Source organism: Epinephelus lanceolatus, chromosome 17 (genome assembly GCF_041903045.1).
Source record: "Epinephelus lanceolatus isolate andai-2023 chromosome 17, ASM4190304v1, whole genome shotgun sequence".
Classification (NCBI taxonomy): domain Eukaryota; kingdom Metazoa; phylum Chordata; class Actinopteri; order Perciformes; family Serranidae; genus Epinephelus; species Epinephelus lanceolatus.
The window spans coordinates 7532236-7558629 of NC_135750.1; the positions used below are offsets into that span (position 1 = coordinate 7532236).

At 41.8% G+C, this 26394-nt stretch overlaps 1 protein-coding gene across 1 annotated transcript in view; it reads left to right on the forward strand.

The window, feature by feature from the left end:
• Window positions 1-26394, forward strand: part of akt3a (v-akt murine thymoma viral oncogene homolog 3a) — a 68445-nt gene that overhangs the window by 17327 nt on the left and 24724 nt on the right. The window contains exons 3-4 of the mRNA XM_033612585.2: window positions 17060-17185; window positions 23732-23843. Coding sequence (XP_033468476.1) covers window positions 17060-17185; window positions 23732-23843 — 238 coding nt within the window. The remainder of the gene's footprint in view (window positions 1-17059; window positions 17186-23731; window positions 23844-26394) is intronic.

Sequence of the window (26394 nt, forward strand, 5' to 3'; positions counted from 1 at the left end):
AGTCAGTCTATTTATATCTTCCCACCTGTAATCTGTCTCTGACGGGATTAACTAAGGCACTAGCTTCATCCTGCTGTGCCACACAGACACACTGAAAATGTGAGCCATGCATAAATACACACATTGACGACAGTGTGTACACAAGTGCATAAACTGTGATCAACATTAGGATATTCTAGGAAAGAAAGGACAAAGATATGTCTGTTTTTAAAAGCTCAGTCCCCTGAAGAAAATGTTGGTATTTGACATTTCTGCAAATCATGAAACATTACATTTGTATTTTTCAAACATCAATATCTGCAAAGTGACGTAGTTGTGATTACGTATATGAGCTCAGCTGACTTTATTGCTGGGAGGTGGAGGGGATGGGGAATTGCGTGACACCAGCGAGACAGCTGCTAAGATGCAGACCACTGCTTAAGACCAACTGTGTCACCAAAGCACTTGTTTGTTAAAGAGACATCGTTGCATTTCCTGCGGCGATTGTGGCACCAAAACTGGGTATTTTAAGCCAAATCATATTTTTCTCCTGACCATAACCAAGTGTTTTGGTGCCTAAACAGAACCACTCTTCAATACAGTGTTGTTGAAATGTCAAGTTTCAACATACATGCTACATCATACAAATGTAACAGCAGAAATGTACGATGCTAGCGTTTTTCTGGCATTTGGATTGGTTTTTAACCAACCAGGAAATGTGACACGACCATGTCACGTGCATTTTTTTTTCTATTTGTGTACATGTGTGCTGTACGCACGTCTCTTGTGTTTTACGCATCTCTCACAGAGTCTCAGTTAGTTAGCCTGATTAAAAACAGAGAGGAAGAAGAGACCAAACAGTGACAGGATTTTTCATCCTCCCTCAGCCTCCTCCGTCTCTGGTTGCCAATCTCCAGTCATTAATTAGCTGTCCATGACAAAATTCCCAGTTCCCAATCTGACACTAGTGTAGAGCAGCGGACGGCAGTGGTAATCATGTCAGTGAGGCTTGGCTCAATGTTCTGAGGGGGGCTAAATCTCCCCCATATGGTCCACTGGCTGGGGCCCGCACCTCACCAAGCTCTCATTAAACTAGTGCTTAATATACCAAGGTAAAGAGGGACACACACACTCATGCATACACTCAGCTGTAAGAAACAAATCAAGACATCTGACAGGGGATTGGGCACAAAGGGACTGGAGGACAAGGAGGTGGTGTTTGTTTCTGTGTTTGCGTGTGCATGTGGTGTGTGTGTGTGTTTTGAGAGACTGATGCTGTACAATTGTTGACTTGCCATCTGTCATCAAGAAAGGAGTTCTATCTTTGTTTGCGTGTGTGTGCATACAGAGGAAAGATGAGACGGAGGAGAAAGAAAGAAACAGTCAGTGAGGTGCAGATGTCTCACAGCATAGCGGCTGGAACATGAGGTTCAATGGCAGACTGCTGTATGAGAGGAGTTGGAGGGGGAGAAGAGAGAAGAAAAGAGGACGAACATCTGCCATATTCAGATATTGCTCCGTGGTTTGAGTGTTTCTACACAATATCTTGAGTTTGAATAGACCTGGGAAACGGCCTGCTCATTAAGTACCTTGCAGGGAGAGCAGGCAGGTTCAGAGAGCACCAGTATTACCGGTAGTTTCACATATAATATACCGCTTATTTTACCAGTAATACAGAAGCTGAGATTTATTTTTTGCATCTTAAGAAGGTAGCATGTACAGTATGACTACTTATCATGAAGAAAGTCACAAGTTTTTGAAGCGGTGCCAAAATTGGTTTTAGTGCGTCCTTTGTCAATGTTCTTGGAAAATAACCAAAATATATCTTTGCAAAAAGTATGACTAAGAAACACCGGCTGATGTGAAAATTAGATGTTTTCCTGTATTTAAGGAGACTTTAATTACCATGTTTTAAAGCAGAACATATTTCACCTGGCTGTTTCACACTATAAGACTCTAAGTGTCCTTGAACACGGCAGGAAGTCCATAACGACTGGTCTATAGCTGACCTCTCCTCTGAATTTCCGCATAGTGGTCAATTAAGTTTCACATTACTGTCATTAAAGCAAAACATCATAATGGATTCAATAAAATACTGAAAGTAGACAGGCCATCCAGGTAAATAAAATTCCATTTTTCTCAGCTCCAGATGTAGAATATGTGCGATAATAATTTATTTATGTGGTTTGTTTGTGACTTACTGTTCTAGAAATACAAGCAGGTAAAAAGAATAATACGGTTGAAAAAGCATAATGATTATTTTCACAGGGTATTTGACATATATGAGTGTGTATGTCTTGTCTTATACTGATTACAACATACACATATTGCCATCTTTGTTCCTTTTGCTTGAAGTGCCTGATGTCGGCCAGCTGAGGTGGACACGTTGTCAAAAACAGCCTCTTAGTCAAACAGACGTTGCAACATGACAAATACCAGCTCTCAGGGAAGGAGAGAGACGTGTTTGCCTGAGATGGACTGACATATAGAGCTGTCTGCCACCTCAGAGTGTGACAGACAGGCAAGCAGTCACTAATTGCAATCACACTGTGATTTTGTTTGTCCGAACTCTACAGCAGTTCATGAAGTTACGCCGCCTGATCGTAGGCAGACAGCATCTTGTGAACAAAAGTCGCATGGGTTTACAAGTCGCTCTTTTGTTGGACGGTGTTTTGGTCTTCTTTGTGAGACATCAGGGACTTTTAGCAGCAGATGAGCCAAAACAAATATGATTCAAGGCATTTCAGTTACGCACAATGGAGCATGACTGATTGGGAAGAAATCGGATAAGGCTATGTTTTGTAATGTTGTGCTTATAAGCATGATTGTACCTCACCTGCACGTCCACACAAACAAAAGTTAAATTATCCAGAGTTGCCCAGTGTGAATGCACCCTGACAGACAGATGGGCAGGTGGAGAGGAAGACAGACAGAAGGACAGACAGACAGACAGGTAGCCAGGCAGGACAGAGGGGAGAGCAGAGAGCAGCAGTTAGTGAGGTGGAGAGCACTTACTGTCGGCTCTTCAGTGCAACACATGAATGAATCCTTTAGAGCGAGGCACGACTGGGCTGGTGTGTGCGTGTATGTGTGCATATGTGTGTGTGTGTAGGGTATTTGGGGCGAGTGGGTGCACTTGACAGTAGTTGGGGGTATAGTACTTGATTGTTTACTCTTGCCTGCTGGGCTGAGCTATTGTGCTCCAGTGTGTGTGTGCACGTGAGCGTGTATTTGTGTTGACAGAGCACACTGTGTGTGAGAGCGCGTGCACGTGTATAACTTTACAGGCAGACAGGGAGACGTACAGCACAATGCCTCTCTGCTGCTCTAGGAAAGAAGGGGGGGGGGAGCAGGCTTCACAAAGGACCAGGGGGGTCTTATGTTGTCCACACACACACACACACTCACACACACATGCACACGTAACGCCAGCTGCCGCCCACAGCCCCAGCCCTGCATTTCTGAATTAATAATACACAGCCAACCACTCTGGAATAATAGTGATGCACACACACACACACACACACACACACACACACATATATACACACACACACACACACACACACACACACACACACACACAAAGCTTTGCACCTGTTCACCACTGCTCAACTGGCCAGGGTAGGGCTGGTTAAGGTCCCCCATGCACACACACATACACACAATCCTTGTTGCCTGTCTGTTGTAGGCAACAGTTAAGACAGCTGTGTCTGTCTCCTGACCCTCCCCGTCTTGTTCTGATCACTCGCTATTCTCATTGACTGATTGGTCCAGCTGCTGCACTCTGTCCCTCTGATTGGACGGATTTACATCCAATAAAGCGAAGGAACCGAGTAAGAATTTGAATATGAATGTCAGATTTAAATAGGGAACCTCAAAGAAAGCCCACTCCTCGCACAGTATGAATATAAAGATTAGTGAATGGATAAAGAGGTTATTGACTGGTCAGGTTATCTGTAGCAGTGTTACTATGATTGTCACCTCAGTATGAAACTGAAAATAGGTGACAGTTATGATTCATAGTCAAACTAATTTACACAAATTCCTAAAGGACTGTGAAAGAAACAAAAAGATGTCCTTGACTGAGAGTGATGACACTTTAACAGGTCTCACTGACGTGCCGTGGATGTTAATATAATTACAACTATTTAAAATACAGCGTTTTGGAAATAAACTCTTCTTCTTCTCTCCTTGAACTTCAAGGATGTAAACCAAATGAAGAAATCAATGATGCCAACACACCGCGCCATCTAAAGGAGAGAACAGAGAGAGAGAGGCAATACACCAGCAATCAGTGCAATTTGATTAGCCTGCTCATTGGCTGAGTGTGCCTCTCCTAATCACATTGGATGCACTGCATTCTGAACACAAGCAGCATGGCATTCCTAATGTTATCCAGTGTTTGAGTGCAAAGGCGTTTTGTACTGGTTAGCTTAGATTGTATTTTTACCTTCCTGACATGCGAGGAGACATCCAGACAGATCAGTCTTTGTTTGTTTTAATGGTGTGTTATGCTTTGGTAGTGGGCGGATGGATGTGTGGGGATGAGAAATAGACTAACTGTGCTGTGTTGTAGGGTTTACTATCATCTAGACATAAACCTGAGTTCACCCCGTCTGCTTAATAACAACATATTATATATGCCTCCTACTGTATGGCTACAGTATGTGCTCAACTCTTTGACCTGTAGCATGTGCAGTGATGCCAATTCAGCAATTTTAGACGACCCTGATAACCATTTTATTTCAAAAAGCATCTAGCAACAAATTTAGAGACTTAAATTTTATTTTGAAACTTTTAGCAACTTTTTAAAAGAGACTCAACCCCAGATATGCATTCATTTGTTACAGTACACTGCTTAAAACAACATATACAGGCCTAGTTGTTCAGTATTAGTAGTTTTACTAAGTATTGAGAACATTCAACAAAAAAAAATCTATGATAAGCTTTGTTTGAACTTAATGGATGTAATTGTTTAATAGGCCTATTCATACACGTTATTGGTTTGATACCTTGTTGTTCTTCAGTAACTCTCCTAAACAAAAAGATCAGCAGTAAGGACACGTCATAAAACCTAACTCGATAATCCAGTAGGCTACTTTTTCCTGCAAGGTTTTAAAGTAAAGACTGTGTCAAGACTGCAGTTTCAGTAATTAAGTTAAAGTTAATCTTATCTTATCTTAAGAAAATATGAATAAAACAAACCTATGATGTGTTGTGTTAAAAACAGAAATATCTTATAAGAAATAACAAACTAAGAAATGTCAAATCATATTTTTTGCTGAGATAGACACTTAAATTTAATGTGATGATGTCATTACATAGTCATTATGTCATGATGTCATCACGCAGTTGGCAACACAAGACATATAATGTCGATGAATACATGTATTGGTAGGAGATTGAAACTGATCATTGCTTCTTATTTATTATTTATTTATTATAATTTATTTATTTTTCATGTGTTTCATTTCATATGTTTTTAGTTGTGGTTCAAGTAGAGCTAGATGATATAGAGTAAATTAGACATTACAATATTCTCAACCAGACACCTCACTGTTGATATTGCAGTGATATTGTAGCGTTGACCATAAACAATCATCAGTGATGTGGATCTTATAATTAAGTGTGTAAAGTCTTAAATAATACAACAGTCTGGCAAGTTCAGAAAATGACATCACTTCACTGTAATGCGGCCATTAAAGCCTCACTCATGATATTACCATATCAAAAATCTAAGACGATATCTGGTGACGTGTCACAGCACCCGAGGTTGAAGCTGTCACAGCTCTGCTCAAACAAACTATGAATCAGGATCTACTGTACAGGAGGTCATACTGGGCCCAGGTGTGTCTCCTGCCACTAATGGTCCTGCTTCACAGGACGGGCCTCTGTGAGCAGAAGAGCACAGAGCAGGACACACCAAGAGGGTCAGAGGGGCCAGTGTAAGAGCCTTTGAATCACAACATTAAGGAACAAAACTTAACTTTGGTGTTGGACATTTTCTACATTTTTATCAGCCTAAGGAAAAGATGTTTGGAAGAAAATGACCACTTATTGGTTATTAGAAGCAAAACACAGTTTACAAGCCTGACTTGTTGGACTGTCACGCACTACAGCCCCTGAAGATTTCCGTTTATGATTAAGGGTAAATATTCTGCCTATATTAAGATAGGACGACATTTTATGACATTTCTAAAAGGGGGAGAAGGCTGCAGCTGTCTACTTGCCTTAATTTCTTAATGACAGCATCATTTTATAAATTTCCATTTGCTGTTTTTCTTTTTCTTGTCTTTCTTTTGGACCGTCAGTACTTGTATAGGCAGCATTTATAGCAAACCTTGAAAAAACACTCAATGTGTTGCCCTGTCTTTGCAGTTTATATGAAGATGATGCCTTACTGTGAATGTTCTGTATTGTTCCTCACTTGTTTCCTGTTTTTTCTTTTGTTGTAATACCTGAAATATATAAAAAATCCAATTAACACCCTTCTTTAAAAAGAAAACATGCTTGCTGTTGAAACAGGGCCTCAATCGGCATGAATTTAATAGACAGAGACACTCATTATTTTAAAACAAACCTCAAAATATATCAGGATTTAACAGCAAATTATGTATTTATGCAAAAAAATATTAGAGCCATTAATGGACATTTCAGGCCCACAGGTGCCTTTCTTCAGACAGCACCTGTGGCCCGAAACGTCACTCCAGGTTGGTGGAATAAATGCACTTAAAGGGACTTTTCTTGGTCTTTTCAGTTTTATTCATTTAGTCCAGCACCTTTTTCATTTTTTGGATGTGCGTGGCTGCTCTGTTTGTTTTAGCCATTAATGGACAGCCTTAAATTTTATGTTTTAACTTGACTTCCTAGGACAATATCATAAAAAAATTCTGAAATTAAGTGGTATAATCCTGAATGATTGGGCACAGAGCTCATCTCTGGCCACCTTTGTCTCTCTGGGATAATAGCTGATGTGGTTAAGGGGACTTACCAGCTGATCCAAGATCAGTACTTATGTTCTGCTCATCAGTATGACTCTACGTCCATGTTCAGCACTTCCTGGTGTATGTTTTTTCCTTAACAATTTGCTTTGTTCAGGCATTTTTGTAAAGAGCCGTTATACAGTTATAGTGTTCTTCATGTAATCTGCCATCTCTCCCTTTACCTGGTGATGTCACAGAAATACTGAACTTGTTGTTAACTAGTTTAATATGTTGAAAATTTTTAATCTGACACAAAAGAATTGATAAAGTAGTACACAGCATGTAAAGAAGAAGATAAAGTAGTAACACTAATGAATTAAGACAGTAAGCTTGGAGTTGTTGTAGCTAAGTGACCTTCACCTACCCACTGTGTGCATGTGTGTGTGTGTACGTCTACATATGTGAGTGTGTATGGGGGGGGGGGGGGGGGGGGTCGCTGGGTAGCCACAGCCTCCTGTCTGGCACAGGTGGTGTTAAGCAGCAGCCCTCCAGCTAAGATGCTAATATGCTAACACCGCACTAATCCTATGGTACTTTAAGAAGCAACGGACTCTGCAGCGCCCCCGACCCCCCCCCCACCCCAACACACACATGAACAAACACTCATGTATAGACACACACATACACAGATTTAAGCTTACTGAATGGCTGCATGCAGAAATACACACACTTATACCAGCTGACACATACACACACGGCCCCTATCTTATATATATGTACTGTATACACACACACACACACACACACACACACACACATACATAGTGCTGTGAGGGGGATTAGGATGTGAGGCGTCTTGGCTGCGGTTTGTCTGTCACTCACTCTCCAGCTCTGTCAGCATCACAGCGGTGGCCACTGTGCACCAGGGAGCCACCACCATCTACTGGACTGTAGTGGTACTGCAGGAGACGAGAGCAGAGGAGGGAGAAGACCATGAGGATGTACAGGAGAGGAAGAGGAAAAGGGGAATTTAAAAAAGAGGGTTTAGTGCTAATTCTGTAGTAATTTTATAGTGAAGTCATTTTTTTTCTTGACACTCAGTGTTATGTATTCGCAGCACTGTGAACCTGCAATATGTTGCCAGTGTGTGTGTGAGTGTTGTGAGTGTGTGTGTGCCTCCTTGTGTACCAGCTGGGGGAGCAGAGGGGCACCAGGGCAGCCTGTGTGTATGTGTGTGTGTGTGTGTGTGTGTGTGCATCCAGTTCAGCCTACCAGGAGGCGCTGGCTGTGTGCAGCTGGCTGTGTGAAATCTCCTAGTGGCCCCCCAGGGACGGCCAAACTCCTGTGGGTTTTCACTCAGTCTGGCTGCCCTGTGGCTGCCCTGCCCTGTCCTGACTCTCTGTCACTGTCATAGCTTTAACCACATACACTGAGGCCCTCCTCTCTAACTCTCTGTCTCTTTCTCGGCCCTCCTCTTTTCCCGTCCTTCATCTCTGGGCTGCTGTAGCCTTCCATGTCCTCTCCTTCCACAGACTGAGCCACAGGCTTGTACAATTAATCTAGCACTGAACCTTTAAACTCAGCCACAGCCCCATCTTCAAACTGAATTCTTTGACTCTTCAAATCTTTCCCCCCTCAGTCTAGTCTTGTACGATCATTACTCAAGTGGCAAAAATGCCCTCTGAACTTTTACAGGCAGCAGCACTTTTATGTCGTCAGTGAAGGTGTCAGTATTTAAAGCACTCACACACACTCACACACACTAACACCAGTCCAGCCCCGATGTGGTAATGAGACTAATGCACTGTAAGTGGATTGGCTTTAAAGAGCCCGGATTCGCCTTAAGATGTCTGAGCAGACTGGAGTTAGAACTGCTGGGGTTGGGGTCACGCACACAGTCGTATCCTCCTAAATGCACACGCACAATGAAATAAAGTGCAGATTGTGCAAAAAAGTCTTTTAAAGGTCTTTTTTTTAATTAGCCTTTATTCATTTTAGGAGGAAGAGTTACTGCACATCTTCTGTGCAGCTCTCCACAACATGTGTTCTTCCTCCTAGCGTTCACGGACAGACCCTCAGACAGATGTCTTCTTCAAGCATCTTACGGCACAGTTCCCCACTTTAATAACCACCGGTGTCCTCGACGCCTCACACATCCCCTCCCTCACTTCCTTTACCCATTAGTTACCTGCCTGATGTTTAGCTAATCTCTCTTCCTCCTCCTCCTCTTCCTCCTCATCCCTGCGTGTTACTGCTTTTACTCAAGTACCAGCTGCTAATACTCTCACATACACAAACACATGAAGCCCCTCCCCACACTGTTGTGTCTGGAGGTGTTTTGACCTTCGACTATAATGAGATCAGCTCAAGAAGCCGGCCAATCATCTCAGCTCAAAACTGCCCATCAGTTTGACTGTGTCCTGCTGTTGTTAACGGTGCAACCTCCATAGTGCCACACTACAGGAGTGGTTTGCTTTCACTGAACTTTGCCTGCAAGAGATCTGCAACATTTATGTCAAACTTGTAGCCGAGTTACTTCAGATAAAGTGCACAATACAAGTGACAAAGTTAAGATACTTTTGTTTTTTTATCATTGATTAATCAGTCAGCAGTCTGGTCTATAAAATGTCAGAGGAGAGTGAAGAATGCCTGTTACACATTCCTAGAGCTCAAGGTGACATCTACATATATCTTTGATCTCTTCAGCTGGAGGGGTGGGATCACCAGAGGCCTCACGATACTTTATTATTGTGATTGTAAACGTTCACATGTGCAGATCCTTAAAAAGTCTTAAAAAATATTCAATTTGATTTTGAAAATTTAAGGCCATAAAATGTCTTCAAAAGTCTTATTTTTACTTGTGTTTTACTTAAATTTTGAGATGAAACTTAGACTAACGGAGACATGTCTGAATACCTAATCAAATCTACCTATTACTGTATCTAGTTACATGATTAGTTATATGATTTTATGACTTTATTACTCATAACGCAGTCACAAGTAATGACATCGAGGCAACTTAGAAGATATACTGAAAAACTTGGGACAATGAGAGTTAAAACATCAGGCACTGGAGCACCGATGAGATGTGAACGTGATGTTTACTGCCGTGTATTTATGCTGTTTGTTGGTGTTAAATGGTCTTAATTTTTCTTTGTTGAGGTCTTAAAAAGGTCTTAAAACTTCTTAAATTTGACTTTAAAAAGTCGGCAGGATCACTGATGTAAGTATTATGATCACATATCATGTTATATACAATTTATTACCTTGTCCCCAAACTTTATCAACATCATAAGATCAAGTTTTCAGTCTGTTCATCTCATGTCAGGCATTTTATTAAAGCAAAATATTTCTAGTGGACTGAAAAAGTAATTGATTTTATTATCCCAGTCAGCTGCCTAAAAGTTTAATTTATATTTGCAGTATTAATAATTTATATATTTATGTGTAGCAATACAATACAGTACTATACTGTAAAATGTTTCACCCACCCCTGATCAACAGTCAAAGATATTTAATATCTTCATTTTATTGGGATAAATAAAAGTAAATTGTTGCATTTTAGGAGCTAAAACCACATATTTTTTTTTACATTTTTGCTTTCTACATTATTTAACGTATTAGTCTATCATCAAAACTGTTGATTTATTATCTTTAAATAAGTCAAGATAGTGTAATTTCTAACTTTAATACAATACCTTGAAATATATCGATATTTTGTACTGTTTTCAGTGACATGGGGAAAGTTGACATTGAAGATATTAAATTTAAATTTTATCTTAAAGATAAATGTAACAAGGCTATGACATGACAGTGATGACTGTAGAAAACAACAATACGAGAGAGCGATAAAGTGCCGCTGGTATCAGTGTATCGATACTGCAGAAAACTAGTATTCAAACCATTTCAACTGCTCAGAATCGATATGTGTCGATAAATAGAGATTTTTGGCAACACTGCTTTCAATCAGCTGATCAGTTAATCGAATTGTTTCAGCGCTAAAACACAGTGTTGTTTTGTCAGTCATCAGCACAGGTTGGAAAACAGTCGGCCTTTAGGTGAGCTCAGTAGTGTGTTATCTTTTCCTCTGGTCAGTCAGCTTATCAGTCGGGCGACCAACCAGCCGCCTACTCTGTCACTTGGTCAGTAAACTTGTTATTTATTCTGTCCCATTACAGCCACACACTCTGTGTTACTGCTCTGAACACTGAATGTGTGTGTGTGTGTGTGTGTGTGTGTGTGTGTGTGTGTGTGTGTGTGTGTGAGTGAGTACGTGTGTGTGTGTTGTTATGTGGCCAGACGACACATTCCTCTCCCTGCTGGTGAGCTGCTGTGTATGTGCTGGAACGTGGCAGAACCTCCCCTCCACCCTCTCCATCCTCCTCCCCCCTACCTCTATACACCACCACCCGCCACCCCTCCAGCTCCCAGAGCGCCAGTCACACAGCCCCGTCTCTGCGCCATCTGCATATCAGCTCCAGCCTCGGCCAAAGCATTAAATTAAATCCCTGTTTGGGTTGATTAACAAATGGCTGGTGAGCTCACATAGTTATGGAGTTATTTATTTAATTGTCATCAAGGTTTTTCCTGCTTTTCGTCTGTCTCGTTCCTTTGCTGAAGCGCGGCATCCGGCAAAGCAGGAGAGCAGAGGTGTGCCGGCGTCCTGAAGGAGGGAGTGCGAGACGGAGAGGCTGGAAAAGTTTGTGCTAGTTTGTGTGTCTCATTTCAGCTTTGCTGGCTGAAGTTCAGCCCTACCATTTGTACCTGTCTCCTATTTTGTCTCTCTGCATCGCTCTCCCTCATTCTCTCCCCTTTCCCCCTCTGTCCTGAAATGAATAGTTAATCAGCGCGCTAATTGAGTGACAGTTAGTCAGTGCGTTGTTGTAATTGTCCAATCAGAAAGCTTGGAACGGGCACAGTCACAGCTGATTCATCTCTGCCTCTTACTGCTAAATCCACAAGCTGCAACTGGAAATTGTGCCAACAAGATTTATTTCTCATAGAAATTCCAAAATAACTTTTAAAAAGTCTAGTTTAGTTTTTAATCCTTAGTTTGTGGCTCATAACAAAGACGCAGGAAACAAAAGGTCTGGAGGGGGAGTAACTTGGGGAAAGTTTGCCACCTTTACCTGCTGCTTTCAACAGTCCCTCTGTAATTAAACACACAGTTTTTTTTACCTTTTTAATCAGTCGCATTGTTCTGTAATAGTTTCCCAACAATAAAAGACAAAGGAACGGTAAGAGTTTAGAAAAGTATGTATATATGTCTAATTAAGACAACAAGTTAGATGGAGGAGAGCACTTCAGAACTGCTGCACCAGACTATCTCATGTCTGTGTTTTGAACAAATTCAGCCTAGAATTTAAACACACTTCAAAATGGTTTGTCTCATCCTCCTAAATATCCTGTGTTCCTTAGATCCTTCAGATCACCCACGTCGTCCTGCATTACTGATATCCTGTTGTTCTAACAAGGAACAAGAGAGTCCTGTTGTCTTAAGCACTGTATAGTGTAGTATTTACTAATTGGCCTTAAGGGAAAAGTAAAGTTGTGCAGAAAACTAAATGAAACTGAAGTGAGGAGTCCGAGAGAGATGGTGTGGGAAGGAGACCGGCTGTTCTGTTTTCTCCAGCAGTCCAAACTAGAGACATGTGGCTCCCCAGACAAGCTGTCCAGAGTGGGAGAGCTCGCTGGACTCATTACAGGCAGGGCCAAGACGGGATAGCTTGACAGAACACCATTGGATCATTCGGAGGATTGGAACGGTCGAAACAGAATTGTGTTAGTTTGTGTGTGTGCGCGCGCGTGCCTGTGTTTGTTTGGAACGGCATGTGTGGACAACTGTCCATCTCCTCTCTCCGTCTGTGCCACCCCTGGCTGCCCCCTCCCCCGCCCCCCAGTGGACGTGTACACACTCGCACAAACACACACTTGCACACGCACACATACACGCTGTCTAGGCCCGGCCAGAAGGATTGCTTAAATGTTTTCAGTTGTACTGGACAGCTGAGCGATGAAGTGGCCAGCCACAGGCTTCCATTGGTTGGACACTTCATCAGGAAACTGACTCAGAGAAATGACTGGACTTGGACCAGCAAGCCAGTCATCACTGCCAGTTTGTAATAGTTTTATCAGTTTAACTTTCTCTTTATCCTCATCCATTTTGTCAGTCAATACATCTCTTCCTCCGACTCACTTTGAAGTTAAAAACAGTTTTTCTTTCCAGGTGATCATTTCTTCAACCATTAGTCTTTCTATGATTTGTATGATTTGTCTAAACACAATAACAGAAACACTTGTATGATACTTTAACATTTAAGCAAGTTCAATAACGTCGCAAATTACACAAACTTGAATTGCTCCACAAAGTTAAACCACAACCTGTCTGACACAGTCTTTATGAAGTCTCCCTAGTTGTTGTTGCAGTTGATATTGAACTGGCTTGCATTACATTAACTGTGTTCCCTTCCTCAGTGTACATGACCAGTACACTCTCTGCTCTCTGTTCAAGGACTGCCAGTGAAGGGTACGTTCCTCAGCAAAATCCCTCCATATGGGACTAACGCTGTACCTGACTCAGAATGATGTCAGTTGAATCATATTAGTTTATTCAACACAAATATTAGACTATTCGTTCCTTTTTTTAATCATATAGAGTTTGATAGTTTAAATGTCATTCATGAAGTAATGCCAAGTTAGCCCTCTGAGCTAACATGCGCTAACTATGCTAACAATAGATTGGAAATATGCAACATGTTTTTTGCCAACACTAGATATCAAACAAAGCCAGAGACTGTATTGTATTAAGTTGCTGTGCTGCAAATGCACAGCAAAGTCTCTCTTCCACCAGCGGAGAGTGGTATGAAAGCGAGGAGCGCTCACTCTGCAGCTAAATCTAGGGACTGAAACATCCCTAAAAACAAAAAAACCCAAAACTGCTCGACTTGAAGAATCTTTGGTTCTTAGTGGACAACCTTATTAACACATCACTTCCTGCTTGCATTACCCTGGTAACGTTAATCTCTATTAACAGATGCTGCCTATGTAGCAGAACTTTCCGTTTGTAGTTCATTTGTTTTATGAGTAGTATTGACCAATCATGTTTGAGCGCCGGGTAAACAGTCTACGTGAGTTAGCTTTAGCTATATGATAGCTTTTTTTGTCTTTAAATGTATCTGCATTCAAACACAGATATCTGTTTGTAGAAAAAGGATATCTGCTGGCTACACAGGATCAGTGTGAAATATTAGCCCTCGCCACCAGAGGCTAAACAAAAGCTGGTGGGTTCCAAGATTGTGGTTACCGTGAATACCTGTTCCTGCTACTGTGGAAATTTGACCCCACTGAAATAAATAGTTGAATAAATATTGAAACAAAAACTGATACCATCACAAAACTTATTCTGTTAAAATGTATGTATGTGATTTGATTAATTTATGAGACGGAAGGTGTTGTGGTCGACTATGGTTTCACCCGTAGTTTTATTATTTAAGGTGAAATTATTAAGCAGAATTATTAAACTTTTTTTTAGTGGAGTCACACAAATGGAAGTTAACAAAATAAAAACAACAAAAGCACAAATAATCTCATTTGTAGCACTTTTGCTGTTAATTTTGTGCATTTTGATGTTTAAAAATGGTCGACAAACACTTTTCCCTGAGTTCAGTGGTGTTAAGTGGCGTCACATCAGCTGCTCAAGCCAGGCACAATGACTTATGGGTAATATTGTTTGTCAGCTTCAAGCGAACTGATGACCTTTGTTTCAGTTCTTCTCTACAGAGTTCACAGTTCCACTTCACAGGAAACTACTAGGCGATCAGAACGCCCCCATTGTGTCCTACCCCTGTAGTTTGGACTTCTGTTCTATTAAGTACATTAATTTACAGTTTCCTGGTATAATTGAAGCTCAGTCGACTTGCTAACATTCACTCTCTCTCCAGGGAAGTTAAAACCCACAATGCACATCAAAATGCAACGCTGATCCCTAGTTTAGAAACCAGGATTGGTTTGGTCAGAACTGATGAGATATTCTGTTTCTGCTCACTTACAACCTCCTTTTTTCCCTTTGCTGTCCTTATCATTTTTCCTTATGCCTCCATCCGTCCCTCCTCCCATTCAGCCCCTCTCACAGCACTCTGTTTATCAGTAGCAAGTGATCCAAAGAAGATGCTTTGTTTCTGAAAGAACAGGAGAAGGAAATGGAAGAGGAGGGGAGAGTGGGTGGATTTGTGAAAAAGAGAAAAATAGAGCCTGAGCACAGAGGAGAGAGAGAGAGGTGTGATTGGTAATCCTGATGACGCACTGGCACCCAACAGCATTTTCTTATCCGTCTATCTGTGTCTCTCTGTCCCTGTGTGGTGGTTCAAATCAGCCGCTACCCCCCCACCACTACACACACAAATACACACACACCTCCACCACTAGCAGCACCCAGAGGTACCGGCAGGCCCCGCAGTCGCATGGTCCCTTTGACGGAGCAGGTGTTTTTCTGCGACGTGTTAACGAGCACGGCCTGCTGTCATTTCCGCTTTAAATGGATGTCACAAATAGAACACACACACAACCACACACTGCCTATTCTCCTCTCCCAGCGAATTAGTCTAAAAAAGGTGGTCAGAGCCGTTGTATGTGTGTGTGTGTGTGTATGTGTGTCATGTGTTTCTGCATGCGTGCACATATGCATCTTTGTCTGTGAGTATGTCTCCACAAGGTGTGTAGATGTGTGTGCATGTCAAGGAACGGCTGGTTAATTAAAAGAGGTTGAGAGGTAGGGAACATTTGTGTCCTTCTGTGTTTTTTATTTCTGTTGTTTGAAATGAGAAAGTGAAATGTTTACACAGCTCCCGGCTTTGGAAAGTGTTGAGATTGTCAGTTCCTTTCATCAGTTCCGCACACTCTGCATACGCGCGCACAGTTTCATCCCAGTATACGTTCTCGTCACACTCGCCCAACTATGTGCGAATCCACACACGTGTGCGCTTTAATCCATGTGTGTATCTATGCTGCTTCCAGTAAGCGTTATCTGCCTCTGTGGCGAGAAAATGTTTGACACTGGTGTAATCCTGCAGCAGGTCATCCAATAAAGCTGTGGTGCCACCTTAGTGCCAGTCGGTGCCAGCCAGTTGGGTAATACTCTGCCACCAGCTGCTCAGCAGATGTTGTTATTTGTTGCTGCGGTCTAAGAAGGGTCATTCTCTATGTGTAATCTTATCTCATCTCATCTCATCCCTCTTCTCCTCTCCCCCCCCTTTGCTGGCGACCAGTGGCTTGTGTATATGTGTGTGTGATTTAATTGTGAGTTCATACGTGTGTCTGTGTGTATGTCCGTGTGTGTGTTTGGTAGAGGGGTCATCACCTCGACACCTGCCCATGTATCAGCCAGATGATGTTTCTGGCATGGATAGTTTGCTTGTTGTGCTGGTAAACATGTTTTTGTCATTTTTTACATGATAATCCGATCTGAATCTGGCAAGCACTGTGAGAGTCATAGAGATACCGTGTGTGTGTTAGTGTGTGTGTGCATGTGTGTGAATACTACATTGTGTGATATCCTTTGGACAGAGGAGAGTTGAGCGGACAGGCCGTTATCCGACATGGGAATAAAATCTGTATTTACAATTATCGTTATTGCTATTAATACTTTCATATATGATCATGATCGTCATTATCATCATTAGCGCCGAGTGCACTGTTGACTTCAGCATCATCATCACTGCTGCCCTCATGATAAGACCTGCTACGGTAATTACGTTATGAACTCAGCAAGCAAGTTCAGCAAAAATGATTAAGGTCATGCACGTATATGGTACAATATTGTCCTTGTGTTCACGTGTGTTTGCTTGCAAAAAAATGTCACCGAAAGTTTTTTTTCAGGCGAATGAACAGAGAAAAACTATGCAGAGACACGTTGTGCTGTCATGTCTGGTTGAATTAAAAGTTCATTGTTCTTTGAAAGGGTTATATTATTACATCAGTGTCATAAAATGGTCTTAAAATTACAATAATATCGTTTATCACAACTATTTTAGCGACAATATGTCGTCAAATAAAAAGTAAATGTTGTGACAGGCCCACTCGTGATATGAATTTGTGTCTGCTTGACTACATTCGACTAAACATTTCCGTCTTCTCTTTGTATCCATCTTTCTCTCCAGGTGAATACATAAAGAACTGGCGGCCACGTTACTTCCTGTTGAAAACAGACGGCTCCTTCATCGGCTACAAAGAGAAACCTCAGGATGCAGACCTGCCCTACCCACTAAATAACTTCTCTGTAGCAAGTACGACACCTAACACACACATATATGAAAATAGTCTCTTGGCACTGTGCTCTACATCCTGCTGCATCTTCACACTGTATATACTGTACGCAGAGCAGCAACACAGAGTGGGGGAAACACTGCTCATCCACACCATGCTCACAGATTTTTAGATTTCTGTGGCCTCATTACAGAAAAACATCCTCACTGTTTGTTCTATCTTAAGTTTCAAAGACAGGAAAAGTCTTATCTTTATATTACAGAGGCGATTCCTAAACTCTTTGCTGTGTCCTGTCCTATCTTATCTAAAGAAACCCTCACTGTAACTGTAAATTCATTTTTCAGTCGGCACTGTGTCCTGTCATGCCTGTATCTATGTTTAGAATTCACACAGCAGCAACCTCAGTCTGAAAGTCACCCTTAGCAAGAGAACAAAGTGTATATGTGATCTGTACAGCCACTGGCAGAGACCAGTGCCCTCTCTGTAGGCCTCTGCAGAGCTGACGTAGCTCGATGATCAGTCATTGTATACCTGTTAATACATGGTCAAGGAAATTTAGAGCATCATCATACAGTTTTAGCAGCTGTACCATCCTAACTTAGGATTCCTAACTTGCTTCTGTAATACCAGAAGTCCTAAATATGATCTTAAATTGAGATAAAACAGGATTTCATTCTGTAACGAGGCCCCTGATGTGTTCATTTGGACCGTCTTTTTGTTTTCGGTTACGTTGGCTCACATTTTACTGCCCTTGCTGTGAAACTGCAGACTGTAAGCACAGATACAAAGAAAGTCGTATCAATGTGTCCAAGCACCTGCAGGTTTTCTGTATATACTGCACCCATGCCATGTACGCTGCATGTACACGGCATACTGCTCTTTAGGCTTATAATTAACAGTGCTTATTATTCTGTGATGCCTGCTGTAATTAACCCCTGCAGGGGACATTTCCATTTAAAGCAGAACCTCTCTGGCGTTAGTGAATCAGTGTCTTACTGTAGGACGCTGCTGTGTGGGGATTGAATCCACGTCCTCCAGCTGAATAACATATAATAGCCTATATCCTCTCACTGATTATATTTTTATATTTCTTAAATGCCAATGCAAATCACCCCTGTCGTGTAAATTGCCGTGAGACGTTGCTGAAACGGACTCGCGGTTTCATCACACAGAGCCACGGTGAAATGGCACAACGGTTATTGCATCAGTTCCACTCGCGGCATGTCAAAACATCTCGCCACTCATCAGTCTTCACAGCGTTGGTATGCTTTACAGAATTCACAGAGGGCTCTAATTAACCATTTATCAGTATATCATCTGTCTGCACCTGGTTAACAAGCTCCACAGCGTCTTTGACATGTGTAATTAACCAGCTAATGAGTTAACAAGATTAATTTTAATGTCTCGCGGTCTCATTACCACCACCATCAACTCTCATTGTTCATACCATAAATGCAGATTGGCAGTAAAACTTTGTGTCGGCTTCCCAGGGGCTCAGCTTTGGAATAAAACAGTGGTCACTCTAACAGTCTGATTTACTGCTAACTTATAGTACTCACAAGATGGCTTTTGACATTTAGGCTGACATCACTTTTACTTTTTAAGATAAAAACATTTTCAATTTGACAGTAAAGACAAGAAGGCTGTTCAATCCTTGCTATCAGCTGTTGGCTGTATAGAACTGATTCCTAAGTCAATGTTAATGCTTGAAGAGGATCAGGTTTAGTCTTTAATTCACCTCTAGACTGCTGCTGTATTGTAGCGATCACACTAGTGATTATTACAGTCAAGTAACCTACACACCACTCTGATTCAGACTAGAAATATCTGTAGTAGACTGCTGCAGGAATGAGTCCTAAAACCAGGAAATGAGTTAGCATTTTAGCACTCCTGGTTCCCTCGTCTTGAAGTCAGTGGGTTTTTGGTTAGATGCCTAGAGGTCTGTGGTTAATACAGGCTTAAGAGACTTTCAGGTTTTGTTCTACGGCATAAAATACATCAGTTAATACCCCACTTGTGATGTCTTAAATAAGGCGGTTGCTAACGAGTGGATAAATGACTACAGAACATCATCAGTCAGAAAAAGCCGTATAGCCTCGTTGTGGTGGCGTCATAAAGTCACACCACCATAGAGTAATATGTTTATAGCCTTAAGTTAGCTTTTTACTCCTGGCAGTTGCATTTATGCTCCAAAAATCATAAAAGAAATGTTCATTTGCGTGTAAGTATCATACGTTTCTGCAATAATCCCAAATCCTGATGGCTTTTTAATGAAGGAACCAGGACGATGCTTACTTCTGTGTCGGCCTATAAAAGAAAACATCATCCCTTCAGCACTCTATAATGGTGGTTCTAGTACAGTGGTTCCCAACTGGTGGGTTGCAGTCCAAAAGTGGGTCACGGATCTATTCTGAATGGACCGCAAGTGACTCGGAAATGTGCCAAGTTTGTAAAAACACACTTTATTTTGAGGTGAATTTCTGGAGCAGAGCTTTTGTTTTGAAGTGCTGTTCCTTGCTGTAAAGTGAGTGACTAATGCACAGCTACATGGACAGAGAGAGCAAACTAATTCCACAACACGGCCAAACACGAGTATGATGCTAAATATATTTAACTGTTTGGACCTTGAACTAATGAGTAAGGAGAAATCTGGACCGCGAGGCTGGACCAGTTGGAAGCCACTGCTCTAGAAGACGCTTAGTTGAACTTTATATACAGTAATACTGTCTCTTCTGGCATTGGGTGGACATGTTAATAATATAATAACCTTCTTCAACAAATTCCTTTAATAAAAACAATAGTAAAAGGTCAATTACAGCATTTAAAGACCAAAAGAGAAAGGCAAGACATTATTTAGACTGATAAATATTATGTGGTCTTTTTTTAGTTGCTTAAATTTGGAAAAGTAAACAGGATTATTTAGTTATTTGATTTTCCAAAAAAACTCCAAAAAACACCCCTATGATTGGCAGATGGGCATTCACGATTGTGCTGGATGAAACAGATAACACATCCCGTGTATCATACAGCATATGTCTCTTAATTAATAAATGGATGCATGTTGTGTAGTTGTTTACTCTGTAACATACACGAACATAATCTGATAGGTGCTAAGCTGCGGTTTCACCTCTTAACACAAGGTCTGATGCAGATGCCACATAGCTGATGTTGCACAGGACCTCAGATTTGGACATGCCGTCAGTCACTGTTTGTACATGAATCAAAATGAAACTGAAAAGGTTTAATCAAGGTATTTTGGTTTAATCGCTTTGGAGGAGCGCTGTGTAAAATATCTGCAGAACAGTGTGGTGAGGACTGGTGATGGAGGCGACGATAGGAGAGTACAGGAGAATAGGTGCGTGATGAGGTCGAAAACAGAAACCAAAATGATGACGAATGGTGGAATGCAAGCTGATACCTCAGAGAAAACGATAAAGAATGGAACATCAAAGGACGGAGGAGGAGAAAGAAAGATAGGAGTCCGGAAGGGAGGACAAGTACGGGGAATGAGCGATGGGAGTCGATCGGAGGGGGCAGAGGAAGAGAAAATTGGAGACGTGGGGAGGAGAGAGGAAGAAGAGAGAGGACAGAGATGGAAGGATGATTAGGGTGGAGAGCAACGGATGGAAGACGGAGAGAGGGATGGAGGGATTGGAGAGTGAGGCTTTTTGTGGATGAAATATGGGGGAGAGGAAGGGAGGGTGAGGGAGGAGAGGAGGATCATCAGCGCTGAACAGACAGGGAGGAGGAGACGAAGACAGGATTGGAGAACGAGGAAAAAGGGGAGAGGAAAAGAGTTTGTGAGGAGGACAAGCCAGGCCATACATCCGGCCCCGGCTGCTTGGCACAGCACTGGCACTGCCACATCTGTTGCCCAAAGCTGGGAGGCCAGGTGGCGTGTGTGTGTGTGTGTGTGTGTGTGTGTGTGGGTGTGTGCATGTGTGTGTTTGTTTATTTGCGTGTGCCTGAGTGTGTGTGTGTTTATGTGTGTGTGAACAACAGAAGTGGTCAGATGGAACAGAGATGGTACAGGCCTGTTCCCTGCAGAGGGACTCATACATACAAGCCTGTCGCTCACACACAAACACACACACACAAACACACACACACACTGATGCGTGCACTCACATACACCCACTAAACTGCTACACAGATTTCACAATTGCCTGCTGTGGCAAACAACCCAATTTCAGCCAACATTCAAACTTCAGTATCACTTTTACGTGTGTGTGTGTGTGCGTGCGTGTTTGTCCATGCGTGTGTCAGTATTTTTTGGCATCAGCCATAGCATGACCTTGTTTTCTGGCAGCACAGCAGGCCATGTTCGTGAGTCAGGTAGTAACTTCTTTGTGTGTGTGTGTGTGTGAATTTACATTGAAACTCTGCCGTGCGTACGACCTGATTGGTGTTGTCATTAACCTTCCTGTCTATATTTAGGCTGAGCCATGACGTGCTGTGCTGTGCCACACTTAAACAGAAAGTAATTGGAGGAAGGGATAGCCGAGGACAGAGAGCAGAGGAGAGGAAAGGAGCGGAGGAGAGAGGGCGAGGGGAGAATGACAGGAGACGAGACGAGAACAGAGGGGGAGAGGGGGAAACGGAGGGTGATGTATGTAGAACAAAGAAGAAGTGGGGGAGATGAGAGGACAGGAGATGGATCATTATGCTCTTTTACATCAGCTCTTGTCCCCAATAACCAGAGAGACTGCTGAGGGACAATGAAGATGCATTCCTTCCCACAGCGAGCTCACAGCCCCATCTGGCTATGTGTGCGTACGTTTCTGCGTTTGTGTACTGTATTATGCATTTGTGTAATAATGGCCTACTGTATTGCCCATTCTCACAGAAATGTGTCTCTTCGGATATTCGCCAGATGCGTATGTGCTGCAACACATAATATCCCTTGGCACAGGAAAGCACCTTTATTTGAGTCATCGGAGGCTGAAGTTATCGCCTATTTTTAAACTGACAAATTTAAAACCGAGCTGCATCTTTTCTTAAATCTACAGATAATGGCAATATGAACATCTTTTGTTTGTTGAAGTTCAAGAAGGAGGCCTTTTTTTAACTAGAGGCCTTTTTTACAGCAGTATGATTAATATAAAGTAAAAATTGTTTTTATCTTTGTCCTGTTCAAGTGTCCCAGTGAGTTAGTGAGCCAGCATGCACAATACCAGGACCCTGAAACTGAAGGGGCTAAATTTTAGTATATATTTAGTCTTCCATTAAAAAGGAGCTCACATTCTTTCACACCAGAGTCAACTGTTGTATTAGTCAATTCAATGAGCCTTACATTAAAATGCATACAGGATGTAGTGACACCCTTAAGCTGGGCTCAGACTGCAGGGCCAGTTTAACCTCGATTCACCCCTCCTGACAGACAGACAGACAGACAGAGAAATTCTGCCTGGGACCTTGGACAGTGCTGATGTCTGGCCCTGATTATCTGGGTATGTGAGTTTTACAGATCCAGTCTTAAACCTATGCATCTGCTCACAGGCACATCTGGCCTGCCACGATAATTTCAAACATGTTTGATATTCAGGATTTGAAATCTGGATGATGACGGTTATTATTACATCACTTCGTAACCTACCGTAAGCATTCTAGTCCCTGAGGCTAACATTGGCTACTCTCCCCGACTGGTTTCTCTTCCAGACTCGTTTAGTCTTCTGCTTTAGTTTTTCTCAGTGATAAGCCTTGTTAATGTTACAGCACGTTGTCACACCACGTCAGTCTCTGTTTTGTCTACATCTGCTTCCCCATGAGATCATGTGAGGTCGTACATTCAGGCTCGCTCTTGCACCATAATCTTAATAATACCTTGTAGTGTGTAATCAGCCACTGTTCTCAGATCTTGTAGTGTGGGCATGCTTGAGATTAGACTGAAGAACAAAATCATCAGTTAGGATTTTTAAACTCCTGTTGTCTGAGCCTGGCTTTAAACACACACTTACTATTCACTGTAACTACTCACAAGCCTGAATACAGGGTGTCTACAGGTTTTTTAAAAGTCTTAAACTGTCTTAAATTAAGTTTTCTTAATATAAGGCCTTAAAAGGTCTTAAATTGTCTTAAATTAAGTTTTCTTAATATAAGGCCTTAAAAAGTCTTAAATTGTCTTAAATTCAGATTCTAAGGGTCTTAAATCTTTTCGGTCACATTACCGTGTAAGTTTCTCCAGCCTGACAGCCCTAATGACAACTATTGTTTTCCTTACTGTTTGTTTTAAACTGACATCAATAATTTCATATAAGGTGGTTTTAAAAAGGTCTTAAAAAGTCTTAAATGTAATTAGGTAATATCTGTACACACCCTGGAGAAAACACAGATGTTTACCTTTAAAATAGGCACAGCTGTGATTGATATCATCTCTTTAGTGCAGCACCAAACTACATATCACTAAAAGCACCCTCACCAGATCTTAATCTTATTCTAGGTGCAGTTTGAAGCTCCTAGCTCCCCAGTTCTGTTCTCTGTGTCCTTCTTTTTGTGATATTCATTGTGGAAACATTTTTGTAATTACACTGAAAAGACTACACTGTCCCTCTTGCTGTTTGTTTCAGAATGTCAGCTGATGAAGACGGAGAGGCCAAAGCCAAACACCTTCATCATACGCTGCCTCCAGTGGACCACTGTCATCGAGAGGACCTTCCATGTGGACTCGCCTGATGAGAGGTCAGTTCCCTAGAGACTCTTAAAGCATCCTTCAGTCATTGTTGGGCAGTGAGCAACGAGAATGTAAGGACGAGTCTGGCTTGATTCAAATGTAGGTGATTACCAGCGTTATTAATTCAGAAGTCAAAAATAAATGTTTTATGTACAGGTTAGAGCTAAGATGCTTTTGAATTACTGCCTATATGATTGTAGAGCATCTAACTTCTCTCTCACAGCAGTAGTGTGGATGAAAATTTGACATGTAAGCTTGTTTTCTACTCAGATATTTTAAGAGGAATATTATAAATTATTTGAATGGTACTGTGGCTGAGGTTTTTAAACTTAAGTCTGCTTTAGGTCATCTTAAAATCTTTATATATGCAAGAAAAATACCAAAAGACTATGTACAGTTCTTCTTCAGGTAAAAGACAGAAAAATAAATTAACATGGCAAACTTAAAAGTTTTAAATGACAATGACATTAGCCTCAGCACATATCATGCAGGTAAACATATCATGAAGGGCAGAGGTATGTGTGAGGAGGTTTGTACTGTAGAGTGTTTGTTTTTTTGGTGTGTGTGTGTGTGTGAGGGGAAAGAGAGAGGGTGAGAGAGACAGAGTGGAAAGGAGACCTTTCAAGTAGCGTTGGCATAAATTCTCCAGCTGCTCAGTTCCTTTCTGAGGAGCTGAGGTGTTTATCTCCAGAAAATGAACAGCTTTGCCCAGAAGACCACAGATGCTTCTGTGCATCCTTTGAGTTTGTGTGTGTTTTAATGTGTGTGTGTGTGTTGCAACTGTCTGTCCAACTTTGTCTGTTATATGTTGCTTTATAATAGTTTTGCCTCCAGATAATCAAATGAACATCACAGAGTTCGCATGAAACTAATAACTCTCTATCGATTATTTTATAAAGTCGAGTGTGTACGATGTGTGAGAGGATGACTGCAAGCTCCAGATGTGTGTTTGCTTTGTTTTAGAAGTGTGTGTGTGTGTGCACAAAATGTGTGCATCATTGAAGTTTAAGTGGGTTGGAAAGAAGTGTGTGTGCCACAACTGGGTGTCTGCGCTTCTGTATGTGTGTGTGTGTGTGTGTTACTGTATTTGTTGTACTGTACCAGTGCTGGCAGGACTCCAGCTACCACAGCCCCAGCCGTGAGCAGAGAGGGTGGCACGTGTTGGCGTGGTGCCCGACTGTAGGCAGGCCCATTATCTCTCATTAGCAAAAAAAAACTCATTATACAAAAAACACTCTAACCAAGAGAGAGAGCATTTATCTGCTGCCTGACCTTGAGAGAGTTCCCATTGCTTTTCATGTAGCTACACATACACACACACACACACACACACACATCATGGGTGCCACAAATTGAGTGCTCCATTGTTGTAGATGGAGTGTAGCTTGAGTTTGCCCTTGTTTTGGAGTGTGTAGGGTACGCTCAGAAGTCTTTGCAGTAGAAAGGGATTCAGATCTTAAAAACGCACTGCTCTGTTTAGGTTCAGATGGATGTTCATCCAGATCCCTCAAGGAAACATATGGGCATCTAACTCAAAACAAAACAAGACACAGGGGTGATCGTTTGGGAGTCAAACAGGTTTCATTATCATGATCTCCTCACAGCTTACACCGGGTAAGTATATTTGAAAGTGCACACTCGTAAAGCCCGACTCGCTTCGCCGGAGTCCTGAGGATTTCTGAATATTTGAATATCATCTTTGGTTCACCTCAGTTCAGGCTCTTTAGTGTTTTCTGCTAACATGTAACCTTTGCATGTACAGTAGCACAGGATTAACACTGTTTGAGTGGAGATCAGTGGAGGGAAATTCAAAAGTGGATGCTTTCTGAGTTCAGTCCTGAGGAAACAACATTTTTCTATTTCTTAAAATGAGAAATATTTTTGATCAGCAACATGATTCTCTTACATGAAATGAAAGATTACGAAAGACTAAGTACACAAAATAAAGACTCATACAGAAGTAGTACCGCTCAGTCGTCACTTATGACCCACTAGAAGTGTGTCCTATTCGTCTTTCGGCTGCTTCCTTCAGGGGTCACCACAGTGGCTCATCTGCCTCTATCTCACCCTATCCCCTGCCTCCTCTACTGTCACACCAACCATCTCCATGTCCTCCTTCACTATATCCATGTATCTTCTCTGGCTTTATAAAGAGGTGGCAACTAGGAGCCAGACCATAAGCAGCAGGCATCCACACAGTACCGAAATAATGCAAATATAGCGAGGCGACATGCCAAACAAGAGTGAATCTAGAGTTGTTTTATTTTCACTGTCGCTGGCGAGCATATTTACTACCAGTAATCAACAATCCTGCATGGTAAACCTTTAACTAGATCAACATTTTCAGGATAATAATAAAACCATAGAAGCAACTTTAAGTTTTAGTCTCATTTACTCGAGTCGTCTTCTTCTTTTCTCTCATCGGAGCAGAGGGAAGCCTGGCCCTGATTATAAACCGTTATATTCATCATCGTTAAATACACCTAACGTGTCTACACATCCTGATGCATGGCTGGCCTTCTGCTACAGATGATGGTCACACACACACACATACACACA